Below are 15,380 nucleotides of genomic sequence, written 5' to 3' on the forward strand. Positions count from 1 at the left end.
ATTTTTGCCAACATGATTTTGATCAGGAAGCAAATCTTTGCCCCCCCCCCTGAAAAGATATGTTTGTTTTCCAAATCCTGTTATAATCCTTAACACTCATTTATTTGAGCTTCCACTTGTACATACTGGCATTCAGCATGACTCCTTCTATCCTACTCACATAAGGAACACAGAAACCAAGCATGGGAGTGAAGGGGTCATTCTTGATTCATTATACAACAAAGAAGAACCATACTCTCAGTATGTTATTAATAATGTTCTAAATGAAATGAATACCATACAGAGTTTTACAAAATATTTATTTTGAAAAAATCACTCTGTACAAATTTAACATTCTCAACATCGAAGTTTTATAAAAATGCTAACACAACAGAAAGACAAGTGAAACATTAACTGCTCTTTTCTTAAATTACAAAGGACCAGATTCATTCTAAAGAAGCTACTGTAATTCTAAACAGTAAAGAGAATTTCATAGGATTTCATTTTTTATCTATTACAGCCAAATACATGTATGAAAGGATGGCTTTTTCCATCCTTTTATAAACTTCCCCCCCAAACACTGTCCACAGCTAACCCAAATACTCTAAATGGTTTACACTTTTACTGTACATAGCTTGTGCTCCAGGAAAAGTCAGCACAATTTGATCATCATTTTCTCAGTGCCTAACAAAAACTCACCTCTATAACATTTGGTACAAAATTGTCTGTACAAACTAACATTGCTCATGTAAATTTGAAGCAAACTTAAAGGAAGAGAATTTATTTGTGCCTTCAATTTGGCACAATGAAGAGAGAGTGATTAAGTAAAATTTCACAGAGTAAAATTCAGTAACAGGGAATACTGTATCTTTCTTTTTTAAAATTACTTACTACTGTATAAAAAATTTATATACTGCAGGTTATTAGGAATGGCAGACCCTAAATCTAACAATGCTAGTTTCATAGTCTTCATCATAAAATAAGATTTTTCTGTATATTATTTTTCTCTCCTCACTTTAATCTATTTGTGAAAGCTGCTGTTGCATATTAAAACAAACCTCTTAAACAGAAGGAAACATCTCATGAAATTAAAATACAGTAAAACCACCGTACTACTGTAAACACAACAATAAAAACTGACAGAAGGCAGCATGACAGGTAAGCCACGGGCTGGAAAGCGTTTTTTTTTTCACATTTTCTTAACACAATGTATGGCTCACACCACAAAAAAAAAAAATCAAAACCCAAAACAAACAACAACAAAACAAAAGAAACAAAAACGAAAACAAAAAAATACAGAAAAAAACCAAAACAAACAAACAAAAACTAAACTATTGAAACTTTCAAGTCACAGCCAGGGGTGCCAGGCTGGGTCCATCCGACACAGATTATCCAGGCTGTTTGCAGCTGCTACCAGAGTGTTGACTTTGCTTTCTCCTCCTTCAAACTGAGCCAGGTTGTGCAGTCGAGTCATGATGGCAGTGACAGCCTTTTGGACCAGTGACACCAGCTGCTGGCTGTCCATGTTCTCGGGTTGCCCAGCTGCTGAGAGTGGAGAGGATGTGTCCTCTTGGGTTTTTTTGTGCCATGCAATTATTTCGTCCCTCAGCACAGTTTTTAGGATGCCATCAACCTAAATGAAGAAGAAAAATCAGACTGTTACATTTAATCCAAAGAACCATCAGGTTCTCTCAGATTACAGAATTGTAACTAGATTTTAGTCAACAGCATTTTGACACTTTTGCCATTTCAGTCTTTGCAAGATGAGTGTGGCTTCCAAGTCTTTTATTATTTCTTCTCAAGGTGTTTCTTTACATAAAAAAGTCGTGTACATTCTATTTTTAAGTGACTCCACTAAATTCATGACTTTCCCCACACACACTCACAGAAGTCTTGGGCAAAGATCAGGAGTATTTTGCAAAGCTGGGTTTTTTTGCACAGTCATTACACTCTCAGGGAATACTGTTTTCTGCCAAACAGGGCAAGAGCATTGACTACATCATACATACATAAGTATCTATTATATATGCATGTATGTAGATTGGCCAGTTCTAGACTTGGATGAAAAAGAAATGCCTGCAACAAATAGTTTCCTGTTTTTTTCTCATCACTGAGTTGAGTTATTGATATTAATCTGTCAACTCCAACAGTCTCAAGCTTCTAAAACAAACTTTTAGGTGTCCAGTCTGACTCAAACGTTTTCCCGTAACAACTAAAACATTTCCAAAAAGGCACATTTCCAGCATTTCAGCTGGCCTTTGTGACAACCTCTGGGTAAGATTTCAGAACAAATACACGCCTTTCGCTTTCTGCCCTAACCAAAAATGTTTAGCTTATAAATTGCCAAATACCAGCCGGCGAATAATCTTGCAAAAGGTGCACAAACCTTGAAGTTTGGCTGTGCAAAGCAGCGAGCTACTGCAATCATTGATGCAGTCAGGGGCCCAGACACCCCGATGGTGGTGAGGAATTCCGAAATGTTCGGTGTGAGCCGGAAGGGAACGGGACGATTGGCGTCCAAATCTCCAGTGGCATCGTTAATGTCGAAGCGAAAGTAAGCCACATTTAGCTTGCCAGTGTCCTGGATTTAAAAGAAACATGCCCAAAAGTAATTAAAGGAACAATTTTCCATTCATAAAACCAAAAGAAGATGGATTTTTGTTTACTGTTAAAACTCAGAGTATCAATAGTATTTCAATAGCTTTTCACTCATTTAGCCAAACGGTTTTTGAGGAAAAAAGTTATAAAAGTATGCAAAAATCAAGTATGTATTTCTCTCAAAACATTGTGTCCAAACCCCTTACTAAATACAGGTTATTGTTATACCAAACTTGAGGAATAGTTTCTTCTGTAGCACAATCTGTAAGGAGTCACTGCCAACAGATCTCTGGGTCAGCGTTCAGTATCAGCAGCTGATTTTATCTGGAGGGATTAAAGAATCTTAATTGCTACACAGACTACAGCCCTCCATGCATTAAAATGACATTGAGACTTTTAAAAATACCACCTTAGGGTGGCAAGGCTCATTTTAAATGTTGGGTTAAAACAGAAAAAAATCTCTATTAATAGGAGTTGTAGCAATGCTGAAAAGAGAACAGTATTTGAAAAGGGATATGGCCCTTTAAGAAAATAAAGCCCCTAAATTTTATTTTTTTTAAATCTCTTTGACACAGAGGTATCTTCAAAGCAATATATTTGAAGGAGGACTAAAAAGAGAGACTTATCAGTCATTTACATGAAGAATTCCAATATCTAAGAAGGGTTTTACAGACAAAGTTCTAAATTCACAGAAGGCAGAGTTGATGCCCACAGGGACTGCAGTTTAAATTACTACCTACAAGATGTGCAATCACATATAAATGAAAATCTTACTGAAATGCACTGTTAATTATATATGTTGAATTTTGACTCATTTCAGAAGTACAGTCCAAATTTCCACCTGATGAAGGACAACAGCACACACCTAGAACAAAGTACAGCATACCTGGGCAATCTGCAGCATTTCAGGGTTGAGTCTATTTAAGTGAAAGATGAATTCTGCAAAGCCAATCAGGGCCAACTGGATAGTGAACATCTTCCTGAAAGTCCAGTAATCCGTGGCATTGGGGAACGTGTGCAGGGCCCATTCCTTCAACATGCTCCGTGGGACCATGTTACTCTGCACTTCCTTAAGGATGTCTCTGAGAACCTACACAGGAAAAGTTTTAGTTGAAAGAGGTCATTTTTAACACACTTCTTAGCAACAGACAAATAATAATGTAATAATGGCCAGTCTTCGCGAGCGAAGATTTGGGAAGGGTCATTAACCCTTCGAGCCTGCGCAGTGGATTTTTTAGGTGAGACACAGCGTGCGCTGAACTGAGCCCACCCTTTAATCCTGAGGTTCATCTGCCGGGGCCAAGCAAACTTGGACAGTGGCAGTGAAGGTCTCAGAACGTAGGTTTGTTTAGAGTGACCTTCTCTTAGATGGATTGCCTCACAGGGCTGACGAGCTCCATCTGCCCGGGGGGCCGGGAATCGAACCCGGGTCGCAGCGGTGAGAGTCCTGCACCCTAACCACTAGACCACCAGAGGCCCCAAGCAACAGACAAATAGACCAAAAGCAACTACCAAGCTTCTCTTAATCGCTGTATCTCATTTCAGGAAAAGCACCCTGAACTTGAACTCTGAGATGTTTGGTGCTGTTTCTGTCTCACACCTAACGAGAGGTGAAGAGTCGGGCTGGGGCACAGGGGGAAAGCCCTCGAATCAAATTCGTTCTACCTGATGACTGGCTTGAGTGCCCCGGGCCTGCACCGTGGCCAGCCGGTCGTAGTAGCGGGAAATGGGGTTGTCGTGCTCGATGCCCTTCTTGGCACAGCGCTGCTTGTAGATCTCCACCAGGGACAGCGACGACGGGTTGTCCTCGACCAGACGCATCTGCGGAGAAACCGCCACGACACGGGGCACTGGGAACGGGACAGAGAGAGCAGAACAGCTTCACAGCTCATCCAGAGCCCCAAGACGGAGACATCAGCCCTTACAACACTCCTGAAGTGTGTCAAGAGCAAATTTTTATTACTGCACTCATAACTCACTCACAAGCTCAGTTAAAGAGGTATTACAGCAGTGTGGTGGGTTTTTTTTATCTTAACAGAAAAATCAATAATGTTTTCAAAAAAAACTGAGCACTCATCATTCTTCCTACTTTTCTTTAGCTGTAGGACAAGGGTAATTCTTGATGCAAACAGGTTCATAATATCTGATTACATTATGTCAATAAAAATTATTCTGAAGGACAAAACTACTTAGCTTAATAGGGTACTTAGAGTGATTCAGAAAAACTGGAGGAAAAAAATCTGGCCATAGTTGAAGAATAGATGTTTAAATGACACTATCTGGAAGTAAAATACTGAAGACAGAGAAAAATATTCAATAATAAGAAAATTTAAGCCACTGAGCTCTTCTTTGATGGGCAGCAAACTTGCAAAAACCCTATTTGTGCTTTTATGGTGCTTAACTGATTTATTATTCTACCAAGTCTTCTGTGCATCCCCACCTACATAAAGACAGACAAGGCCTCTTCCATAGCTGGCTTTTCCAGTGACACTGTTGGCCCTGTTTGACAGCGACCTCCAGTTACCACCAAAACTGTTCTCTCATCATTAACCTCAGAAATATAAGGAAAAGTTGTTTAAATGCATTTAAATTGTTTGATGTAACTTCTTCAATCTCAAAGAAGAAAATGCTTGCTGCAGAAAGGGTGTTAATGAGCTGTTCCTCCTGCTCTGCTTCCATTAACCTCTGGCAGCAGAGAAATGAATGTTCTTTAGGTTCTTTCAAATAGTATCAAACCACAAAACACTATAGCTTAAAAACAGCTCTTTGAAGGAAAACATGCTATCTAATGAAGCTTGTTATATACAGGATTTATTTCTCTATCAGTGGCCACGTTTAGCATATTTTTCAAGGCTCTATCAATTGCATTTCTGTTATTCTTGCCTCAGACTGATGCAAAACCCTAACCCTCTGTCCTTCATTATCCATGTTTCTGATTCTTTTACACTTTACCATTGTTTACAGGTAATATGCTACACCTGTATGTTTGTTTGCTGGTTTACCTCAGTAAAAAGAAATTGGGGGATGGAGGCTGTCAGCAAGATTTCCTTTATTTAATGTAAAGCTTGCCAGCAAGTGTTCTCATTCATGAAGAAATCTGTTCAAAGGGAGTGACATTAGACAGTCAAGGCTGATGAAGCCAAAGCTGCCTGAGGATAGACACCCCCAAATTACAGGAAATTCCTCCCAACACACAAAACACCCCTCTTCAGAGAGGTGCTACAGTGCCAGCCAAGACTAATCACCTGGGCATATATGAATTTCCCTTCTGAATAATCAAAACCTTCACAATCAGTGATGAGCAGCGGTCAAAAAAACTTCGGCAAACATAACCTTCGAGTATAACACACATTTAAAAAAACAATGTAAGCCTCTCTCTTTTCAGTACCTGTAAAAAACAAGTGTCTTTTTGTGGTTTCCTTCCTCTTCTCCAGGCAGGGGTTGAGGAGGCGGAGGAGCTGCAGCACCCGCTCCTCCCTGCGCGACTCGGTCAGACACGCGTCGTTCATCACCAGGTACGGGTAGATCTTCCCGTTGTGGCCTCGGATGTACAACCTTCGGGCTGCAGTGTTGTGCTTCTGAACTATCTCCACCCTTGGCATAAACCTGGCAGGAAGAAAGGGACCGTAAAGGCACCTGGGATAATCTCCTCTGATATTACATCGTGATGGAAAAAAACCAAAAACAAACCCAAACCAAACAAAAATAGACAAAATAAATAAGGCAGTACAACTGTATTACAAAGTACAATTCTATTATCCAGCTGGCCTGTGGTTTCTATTTTGTAGTTTAAAAAGCTGTCCTGCTGCATTTTATTTGCTTTTAAGAAAACACAGTTCTTGAGCACAATTAATCATTAGATGAGACCTTTACCACTGTTTTGAAGAATAGTATCTCTATTGATTACAACAGAAGCACTGATCTCAACTTACATCACTATACAAGAAAACCAAATATACTCTTCCTCTAATTACACTCGTTTAGTGATGCAATGTAAAATTATTGAAGGATAAAATAAAAAGGGTGTTAAAGTATGACTCTCTATATGTAATTTATATATATAAAATGTACACAACATCTACTTTTGCAGAGTGAATGGATGGGAAGGCTTTAATTTCTCCTCTGTTTTCAGAATTACATCTACCAAAGGGTATTTTTAGGTTACCTTGCTATCTTGATGTAGTAATGTGTTGGCTTTGGCATAAGGAATTCTCCAGGTATCTCTACTTCTGCAGTCTGAGCTGAGAAGTTACTTAGAAAGCGGCACTTTTCCTCTATGAGGAAGAACTTTGGAAGCTGTTTAGTTTTTGCCTCCAGAATTTTGATCCATTTCTTTAGTTTAGAGATAAGGTTGTGAAGTTTCATTGACCCCGGCACACTGAAGTCAAAATCTGAAAAAAACCAAACAAAAACAAGTCACCCAATTCAATAGTGCAAATCAAACACACAATCCCCCCAGAGCTGCAGTGCCTTTAAAAGACAGATTCTTGAACGTTTCAGCTCTACAGAAAACCTTTCAGCAAAGTCCTAACATTATATATACCTTAAACCTGTCAGAATCTGCTACCTCTTTTCTGTATACAGCTCTAAAATATTCTGTTATTTGGTATATAATGAACCTCCCAACATTTTCCTGGTTTAGTCAAACATTAGAAAAATATATTGTGAAAAATTTAAATACTATTAATGTATTGAATTGTCTCCATACTGCAACCAGATGGCATAGAAAAAAACCAGTAAAAAACCCAAATTATTAGATCAGACCATTTGTGAAAGAGGAAAAGTAGGCTTATTTTACAGTGTAGCACTATAATTTTCTGCCTGTATCATTACTCATTATTTATTTATTTATTTATTTAAATCAATGGGGACTTTTTGCTTCTAAAAGGGATGAAAGAACCTCAGTTGAGGACACAACATGGAATCTGTGAGGGCAAGGAGTAAGACTCTTATTACTGTTATTCTCCTATTCTGAGCTGCAAGAAAATTCTTATTCTCTCCTGGCTTAGATTACAACTGAAAGTCACTACAGGAAAAACAGATACAAGAGTCTAAGCAAAAATGACAATATTATGTGAACACCCTGATGTTTCCATTGCAATATTAACAGTATTACAGTGTGAATTATCTCCTTTAGACCACATGTACATGAGGAAAGAACTTTCTCAGGGTCAGTACATGGTCTTCAGTACATTATGCAAGTAATTCTGTAACAGAGATCACTGCAATACTGATCATTTTCTGGGCCACACCAATACCATCCTCCCAACATTGCTCTCACTCCAGCTTCAGAACAAAGCAAACAAATAAACAAACAAATGTCTTCGCATTTCCCAAAAGAGGGGAAATGAATAAACATATAAATGAAAGGATGGTTGGGCACTTCAGTACCACTACAAAGAGATTAAACACACTTGGATAAGAAGACAAACTGCTCTCTGCAAACCTCATCAGTTATGGCATCCAAACTGTGCAAGTGAACTAACAGACTTGAATTTTTAAAACTCATTTCCACACCAGTCTGAAAGACGCCATTTTAAGTTCAACATCTCTCAAGTGAAAAGGCAACAGCAAGAAAAAGAGAATGTCAATTTGGTATTTTTGATATTTACAACTAAAGAAGAGGAGAATCTTCATTATGATGCAAATACAGCAGAAAACTAACACAGTCTCAAAAATGAGTTTAACTCTTATTGCAGAACCCTCATTTCAATGTTACATACACTCAATATTTTCCTAAGTTGACAAAAAGCCCCAAAACAAACATGAGTGCTGCTAAAAGAAGAAATTTTGACCACATAAATATGCTACAAACATCTATCTGCAAGTGTGCCAAGAGTGAATTATGTGCACACAGCAATTACTGCATATAAAAGTTTCTTACGACCACAATTAAACCACTCAAAAGTCTGACAAGCTCAGACCATTCATTGTTTTAGCCAGAAGAGCTCATATCATTCCATACATACACTCTTAGTTCTTTTCTTTACATGTAGAGATGCCAATAGCAAAAAAAAACAATGCAGCCCAGGATTCTTTCATTTTGCTATTCTGTTACTTAAACAAAATATCAAAGAACCATAACCCAAAATACTTCATTGTGTATCCACAACATACTGATATGCTGAAAGCTTTCAGTGAAAGTCCCAAGTCTACTAGTCTAAAACTGAGCAAAAACCCACCACATACAAAATCCTTTCCATTTCTGTAAGAAAAAAAGTCTATAATGAAAAATACAGTTTCATATTTATGGATGAGGGAAATTAGCATAACTCTGTGATATTCCCTTTTCTTTCTCTGCCTGGGCAGTGCATCTATTGCAATACCACTGTAAAACACTCTTATTATAATCCCAAGCCTACCCTCTAGTGAGCAGTGGGAGTAAATCATTTCATCAAAGTGACAAAATTATTGCATCATTTATCTCCTGAATCTCTGAAGTGCAGGAGAGTCTCCTCCAACTGCAACTAGTTTTTGTGCTAATGTGAATCCATCGAAGTGGTAAAAATACACATCAATATATATTCCTTACAAAAAAAAAGTCCTTCAGTTCAGCACAAGAGCAGCTCTAGTTTGTTGAATGCCTATTTTGGGATTTTTGTTGTTCTTTTTTTTCCCAGTGGCAGATGGGAAAAACAGAGTTCAATTAGTCTTTCTGCTCGTGTCACAGAGAGCCCATCTGAGAAGAAAAATCACTTCAGCTGGAAGAAGGGGAAATACAAGACCAAACATAATTTGTGTACAAAGTCTCTTTGCTTTGCAGGCATCTTAATCTATATAAACAGGTTTTTTGTTTCAAAAAAAAATCCATTTTTTCAGTACACAGTACTGAAGAAGAGCTTTCTCAAGCTAACACACGCTGGTCTAAAATACTTTACTACTTGCACCATCTTTTTCTAAACAGGATGGGAAGTTTCCCCCCCCCATCTTTAATGGAGATGTTCCCAGAGGCCCATGACACAGACTGCAGCAGAAGCAGTTTGCTCTCTCTTCTCAAAGCTGCTCAAGTTTCTTGCCACTCCCAATGCAAAGACAAACAGGGCCCAATCTTCCTCCCAGTGAGACAGACCTAAAAAAATCCTGGTGGCTCTTCACACAGCTAGATAAAGCTTAACACATTTTGATTGAGAGCTGTACCATCACTTGTCATGAAGCAACACCAAAAAATACACTTGAGGTAGCAAAATCAGAGTACCAAATCCTCTGTGTCACCCAAACCCTTGACCTACAGAACATTAACACAGCATCAGGAAAACAAAGAAAAGACCTCCAAACTAAGTCTCCAGAACTAAAAAATAAACCCCTTCTGCTATACTGTCAGAAAATAGTTCTGATCAATGAAAAGCAACAGCCTATTAATGCTTTTAGAGCAAGCACCAGTTGACTTGAAGATTTTAAAGATTATTCTGACCATAGGTAAAGCATGTTTACACTTTAAAGTTTCCAACCCAAGGATCTCCAACAAAAAAAACATGACATTCATCATGTAAGATATTACTCAGGACTGAAATACAAGCTTAGCTTTATAGAACAGGTCAAATTTTTTATGCACATGATACTGAAGAAGATCCAAGCATTCTCCAAGAGAGAAGCACTGTCTTGCTTTAGAAGTTACTATTCAAACATTTATATATTCTACAGTTTCCCAAAACTTCTTCCTAATCTCACAAGAACTTTTAGAAAGCACCAACAAAGATGAAAAATCTCAGTGACAGGAAAGCAGAATTATGAAGCAGAACTTCAGGTTTATCACTCAGCTCCAGAAAACCAAGCCTGCATAGACCAGACACCGAGGTCAAATATGATGCTAACTCCAATCTCTTGATCTGGATTTCCTGGATAACATCCTGTTATCTAAAAATTGGAAGGGAAGCAAAGAAAGAGCTACTAAAGGGATGCTATGCTCAAACTTGAGGGGGGGGAAAGAAGAAATCCTTAAAAAAGCTGAAAACTATTAACAGATCTTTCCCCTGCCCTCTCCCCACAGTTCAGCCACACTAGGAGCTTCCTTCTGCCTGCACTTTCCACTCACAGTGAAGAATTCATTGTGCTGGGTGACAAAACTCTTGAGGAAATTATCTTGCTCTTAAAGGGTATATTTTGGAATTTTCCATTCGTATTCAGCCTGAGTGGAGAGATGGCTGCAGAAGGAAGCTGATCCAAACTCTAAACTATCATCTGCCCACAAAAGGACAATTGAGGCAGCTTTTCTTCTGCTTTCTCTGCTGAGAGAGCTCTCAAAGGGAGCATTTTTCAGCATTTGCCTGTTCTTTGATGTCAAAGGTTTAGCAGAAAAGAAGGAACAAAGAACAGATGGTCAAAGAACTATGCATTTGAAGTTACAGGAAAAAAAATTCAAAGTAAAATTTGTTTTTATAATATAACATTAGGATGGATAAAGTGACCTATCACAGCTCCAACAGTCCAGACTGCTGCAAAGTATTTAGAATATAAGAAATGCTGTGAGAGTCCCCAGTGGCTCCAAACAGGAATCAAGATGCAACTCTGATATTGATGGAAATGATTAGGCAACCAAACCCAGTTGAATGTATGTATAGAACACAGCTGTCAGCATTAATCTGGAAATAATTGGAGAAAAGAGTTTACTCCAAGACAGCTCCTCAGTGTGGATACTTGTGAAATGGAAGGCAACCACTGTAATTATCTGTCCATCACCCAGATGCAACTGGTACTGAGATTCAGAAAAGCAAACGTGAAGGTTCTACTGTGCCAGAAGGACACATTAGGAATGGTCTACAAATGGTTTCTCATAGTGTTAAAACAGCCTTTCCTAACTTCAATACAATAATTACAACCCCCTTCATTTATTTATGTATATTTTACTGTTATTACAAAATCAATAAAAAACTTATTTTCATTTTCCGCATAATGAATTACATTACAAAAATTAGTATGTATGCTGATTGGTCTAATTTCTGCTGTTTTCACATTTAAATTGTGAATTAAAACACTGAATGTATTAGATTAGAATAAAATCAATTCCAGCACTAAGCAAAATAATTATTTGTATCCTGCAGACACTTGTATTTCATTATACTTCGAAAATAAAACATGAAACCTTCAAAAAAAAAACTAATTACCGTTATTAAACACAAGTTTACTGAGAAACACTTTGCATTTGATGACTTTACATGATTTTTATGTCCAGGCCTATGTTGTTGTTCTTCAAGTTTTATGTTGTTCCATATTATTCTTTATAAATGCTGTGATTAAGAGAGAAAAATCTGAAAACCTTAACTGCCATTTATATATTCCAGATATGCAAAAAAATCACACCAGCATAAAAAAACTGGAAATCCTTCCCATTTTCTATTTTAATTAAAACTTGTAACTGAATTGTAATTAAACTCTCTTAAATGTTTCTCTAGAAATGTTCTGAAATATTGCTTCAGATATTGCAGACTTGAGTCTGGTGTTGTATTTACATTTCTTTTACAGCTTTGAAATCCCAGACCTCTCTGATGCTGACAGGAGAGAAACCAGGAGATACTACGACAGACCAAAAATAACTCAAATATAAGAAAAATTGTTGTTGAGTATGTATGAGTGGTTATACTACTGTTGCAATGCAAAGACATATAAATGATTGCTAAAACTGAAAAATGAGTCCAAACTTGCATTTAATGTTGAGTATTTCAGCTGGAAAGGACCTACAGCACCCCCAGATCCCTGTCTGCAGGGCTGCTCTCCAGCCACTCCTCTCCCAAATTACACCTGTGCCTGGCATTATTACCCAGCTCTAGGTACAGAATCCAATATTTTGGATGGGTTAAATTTCATCCCATTAATCCTTGCCCAATAATTTTTTTTTCCTCCCTGTATGCTCCCACTGAAGACACACAAAATGTTTCTACTTCCATTTCCCTCCCTAGTACACTTCATCCAGTAAAAATTTCATCATATGGTTCAGGACTTTCATTATCTGCTGTCATGCAACTGTTGTGCTCAGAAAGGACATCGTGCAATCCATAGTGTGCACAAGATATGTAGGTCATGCCTGCAACTGAGTTACTTTCACAAGATTCCCATCAGATCACTTCTTTTCACAATATTATCAGTAAAATGCTTGAAAAAACATCACAAGTCTACCTGTCAAATGCTCTCAAACGCTTCTGTTTGAGGAGGAATTGATGCAAACCTCAAAATCCTGGCAATCCGAAGCGCTGACGCCAATCAGGGTCACCCTCTGCTATGTATGAGCTGTGGGGCCTTCACACCTTTCACCAAACAAATCAAACCCACGTGCTCCTGTACACAAGCTTTTCTCAGAATTTTAAATCAACAGCAGATACTCAAATATGTAACCACTGGTTAAGAGAAAACAAATGAAGCAAAGAAGCTACTTCCCTTAAGTATCTTTTTTTATTAGATCTGATTAAAGTTATTGATTCAATTTCCCAAATGATGTAAATTTGGGTAATAGGATTTTTATAATCTAGTTATCCAAAACACTAATCTTACTCATCAGATGTAGACTGTTTTGAAAGACCTCACATAATACTGTCAGTTTGGAGTTCTGCAGTGAAAATTGCATTAAATTCTGTCATGATTGTAAAGCAGAGATCATTATTGTCCCTCAGATCCAGCAGGCAGTTCTATGCAAATCGCAAAATATTATAGTGAAGTAATCTAACTTATCTTTAAACACATCTGTGATCAAACCACAGCTTTAGGTAATAAAAATACAACAATATACTCATTCTCTATGTTGATGTCTGTTTTTCACTTGAATTACCTTTATTACTCCACAGAAGATTGGAACAAACTATTTCAGGTTTGGTGCATGACAGAAAGGTGCTGTTTTCTAAATTTTCTCTCAGGAAAGATATTGGAATAAAAGAGCAGAATGCCTTCACAGCTGAACTGAGGGAGATTTCTCTGGAGATTAAAAGTAACATTTAAGAAAACATTTTAAACATTTACCTGTTGTAAATTGCCCTTTTAGTTTCTGGAACACAGGATCTTGAGCTGTTGCCTGTGCTCTCCTAGCTAATGACTCTGAGGCTGCACTAGAAAACATGGTGGACACATTAGAGACGTTCTCAAGACCTACTCCAAAAGTGCTGACTAACTTCTTGACGAAATTTAGTGTATGAGGAGTGATTTTGGCATCTGAAACGGCTCCACTTTTCTCAAAGGCAACTGAGTAGCACTTGGCCAGGCCCTGCTGCAGTTGTCTAAGAACCTAAGGATGAAAAATAAAAGAGGTAAAATAGTCAGGAAGATTTAAGCCTTCTGATTTGACACCAAATATTTATTCTTGCACTACGTTTTGTGCAGTAAAATTATCCTCTCAGAAACATCTACTTAAAACTCTGCTCTTAAATTGCATCAGAGGGTCAATCAGAATGACAGCACCGACTCTCACCAGCACTGCAAACAAGCTGAGCAGGGGACATGCTGCAACACAAAGGACACCTTGCTCTTTCAACAGCAGCTAACTTTCAGATTTCATATTTTGTGATATTTGAAAAGATTATGTGATATGAGGAAACCTTCTTCAAATAAACACTGTTCTAGCTAGGCAGAACAGAACAGCCCAACACTTTGAGAGGCAAATCAGAGTCAGAGTGGCAGGTCCATCTGCTCTCTGTTGTAATTCAAACTTCAGGTCATAATCACAACCTGTCACAGAGCACCAGATCCACAGGGAAACTGTATCTGTGAAACCCAGTGTAAGAATATACAGTTTCACTTAGCACGAGGAACAGCTTCAATCCTAGATGCATTCATCAAATTAATAGCTTTGGAAAATCTCTGTACTGCTTCCAGAAATAACCAAGACCCTTCAACTCCAATCAGAACAGTCAGTTCTACAGATATATCAGTTTACCAATCCAAACAAATAGTTATGTTTTAATGCTTAAAATTAACTATGGATAAATATTTTGCAGTTGACTTTTCCTGAGACCATACACAGATATGAAGGTGTATTAAAGCCAAATACCTCTTCATGCCAGTTCTCTCTGAACCAGACCATCTGATCCACAATGCCTTCCAGAGAAGACAAAAGTGTTGGATGCAATTCCCGCTGCATGTGCATAATTCTGCTGCATCTCCACATTGGTGCAGTGGCTCGGATTGGCCCAGGGTCTGAGGCAGAGTGGGACTGATTCCCAACTGAACTTGGCTGCTGTTGCCCAGAATCTGGGAAGTGAAAATTAAAAAAAAAATAAGAATTACCTTTCATGAACTTGATACGTTCCTGTATGAAATAAAATCAATTGTTCCAAGAATTGGCTTTAGATTTATGTTAGGTATTAATCACATTAATTAATCTGAATTTGAAAAAACTTCTGTAAAAATGCTATTTAATGGTACAGACCTTTCAATACTAAAGCAAAATAAACACTCCTCAAAGCCCCACAGGAGGTGTGTAGCCTTGGCTTTTAAATTACCAATCCATGCTCTTGAAGTAACAGACATTGTTTCATATAGGATCAAACTATTTGAATTATGGGCGTTTCCTTCCCCTCCCTTTTGGGGAGATCTTTCACACGTAACTGAAGAATAAATATGCTGATGCCAACAACAGACAAATTGTCATAGTGTGTATCTTTTAGTACAGAACAGTCTTGCATGACAACTTCGTCAGACAGTGATTTAGGACAGAGCTCTGCTTTATCAGATGACCCCCACTAGCTCACACAACCCACAGACAAAGCATTAGTTTGTGGCAGAGCCTACAGGAAAATATTTTACTGGTTATTATATATGTGCATGGGGCAATATCAAGAATTTTGCACAGAAACTTCTGTTGCTGGATGTGAATGAATTATTAG

The 15,380-nt window shown here is 38.0% G+C and overlaps 1 protein-coding gene across 3 annotated transcripts in view; it reads right to left on the minus strand.

Annotated features, from left to right (window-relative positions):
* Window positions 1-280: 280 nt before the first annotated feature.
* The window catches only part of TRRAP (transformation/transcription domain associated protein), a 75,854-nt gene continuing 60,754 nt past the window's right edge, over window positions 281-15,380 (minus strand). For all 3 annotated transcript variants that reach the window (XM_017813560.1, XM_017813561.1, XM_017813562.1), the window contains exons 64-71: window positions 14,546-14,745; window positions 13,522-13,783; window positions 6,743-6,968; window positions 5,966-6,183; window positions 4,243-4,427; window positions 3,464-3,667; window positions 2,366-2,560; window positions 281-1,612 (exon numbers count right to left, since the gene is read on the minus strand). In XM_017813560.1, coding sequence (XP_017669049.1) covers window positions 1,328-1,612; window positions 2,366-2,560; window positions 3,464-3,667; window positions 4,243-4,427; window positions 5,966-6,183; window positions 6,743-6,968; window positions 13,522-13,783; window positions 14,546-14,745 — 1,775 coding nt within the window. In that variant the 3' untranslated portion in view covers window positions 281-1,327. The remainder of the gene's footprint in view (window positions 1,613-2,365; window positions 2,561-3,463; window positions 3,668-4,242; window positions 4,428-5,965; window positions 6,184-6,742; window positions 6,969-13,521; window positions 13,784-14,545; window positions 14,746-15,380) is intronic.

The sequence above is a fragment of the Lepidothrix coronata genome, unplaced genomic scaffold (assembly GCF_001604755.1).
Source record: "Lepidothrix coronata isolate B3197 unplaced genomic scaffold, Lepidothrix_coronata-1.0 Scaffold41, whole genome shotgun sequence".
In the NCBI taxonomy this organism is placed as follows: Eukaryota; Metazoa; Chordata; class Aves; order Passeriformes; family Pipridae; genus Lepidothrix; species Lepidothrix coronata.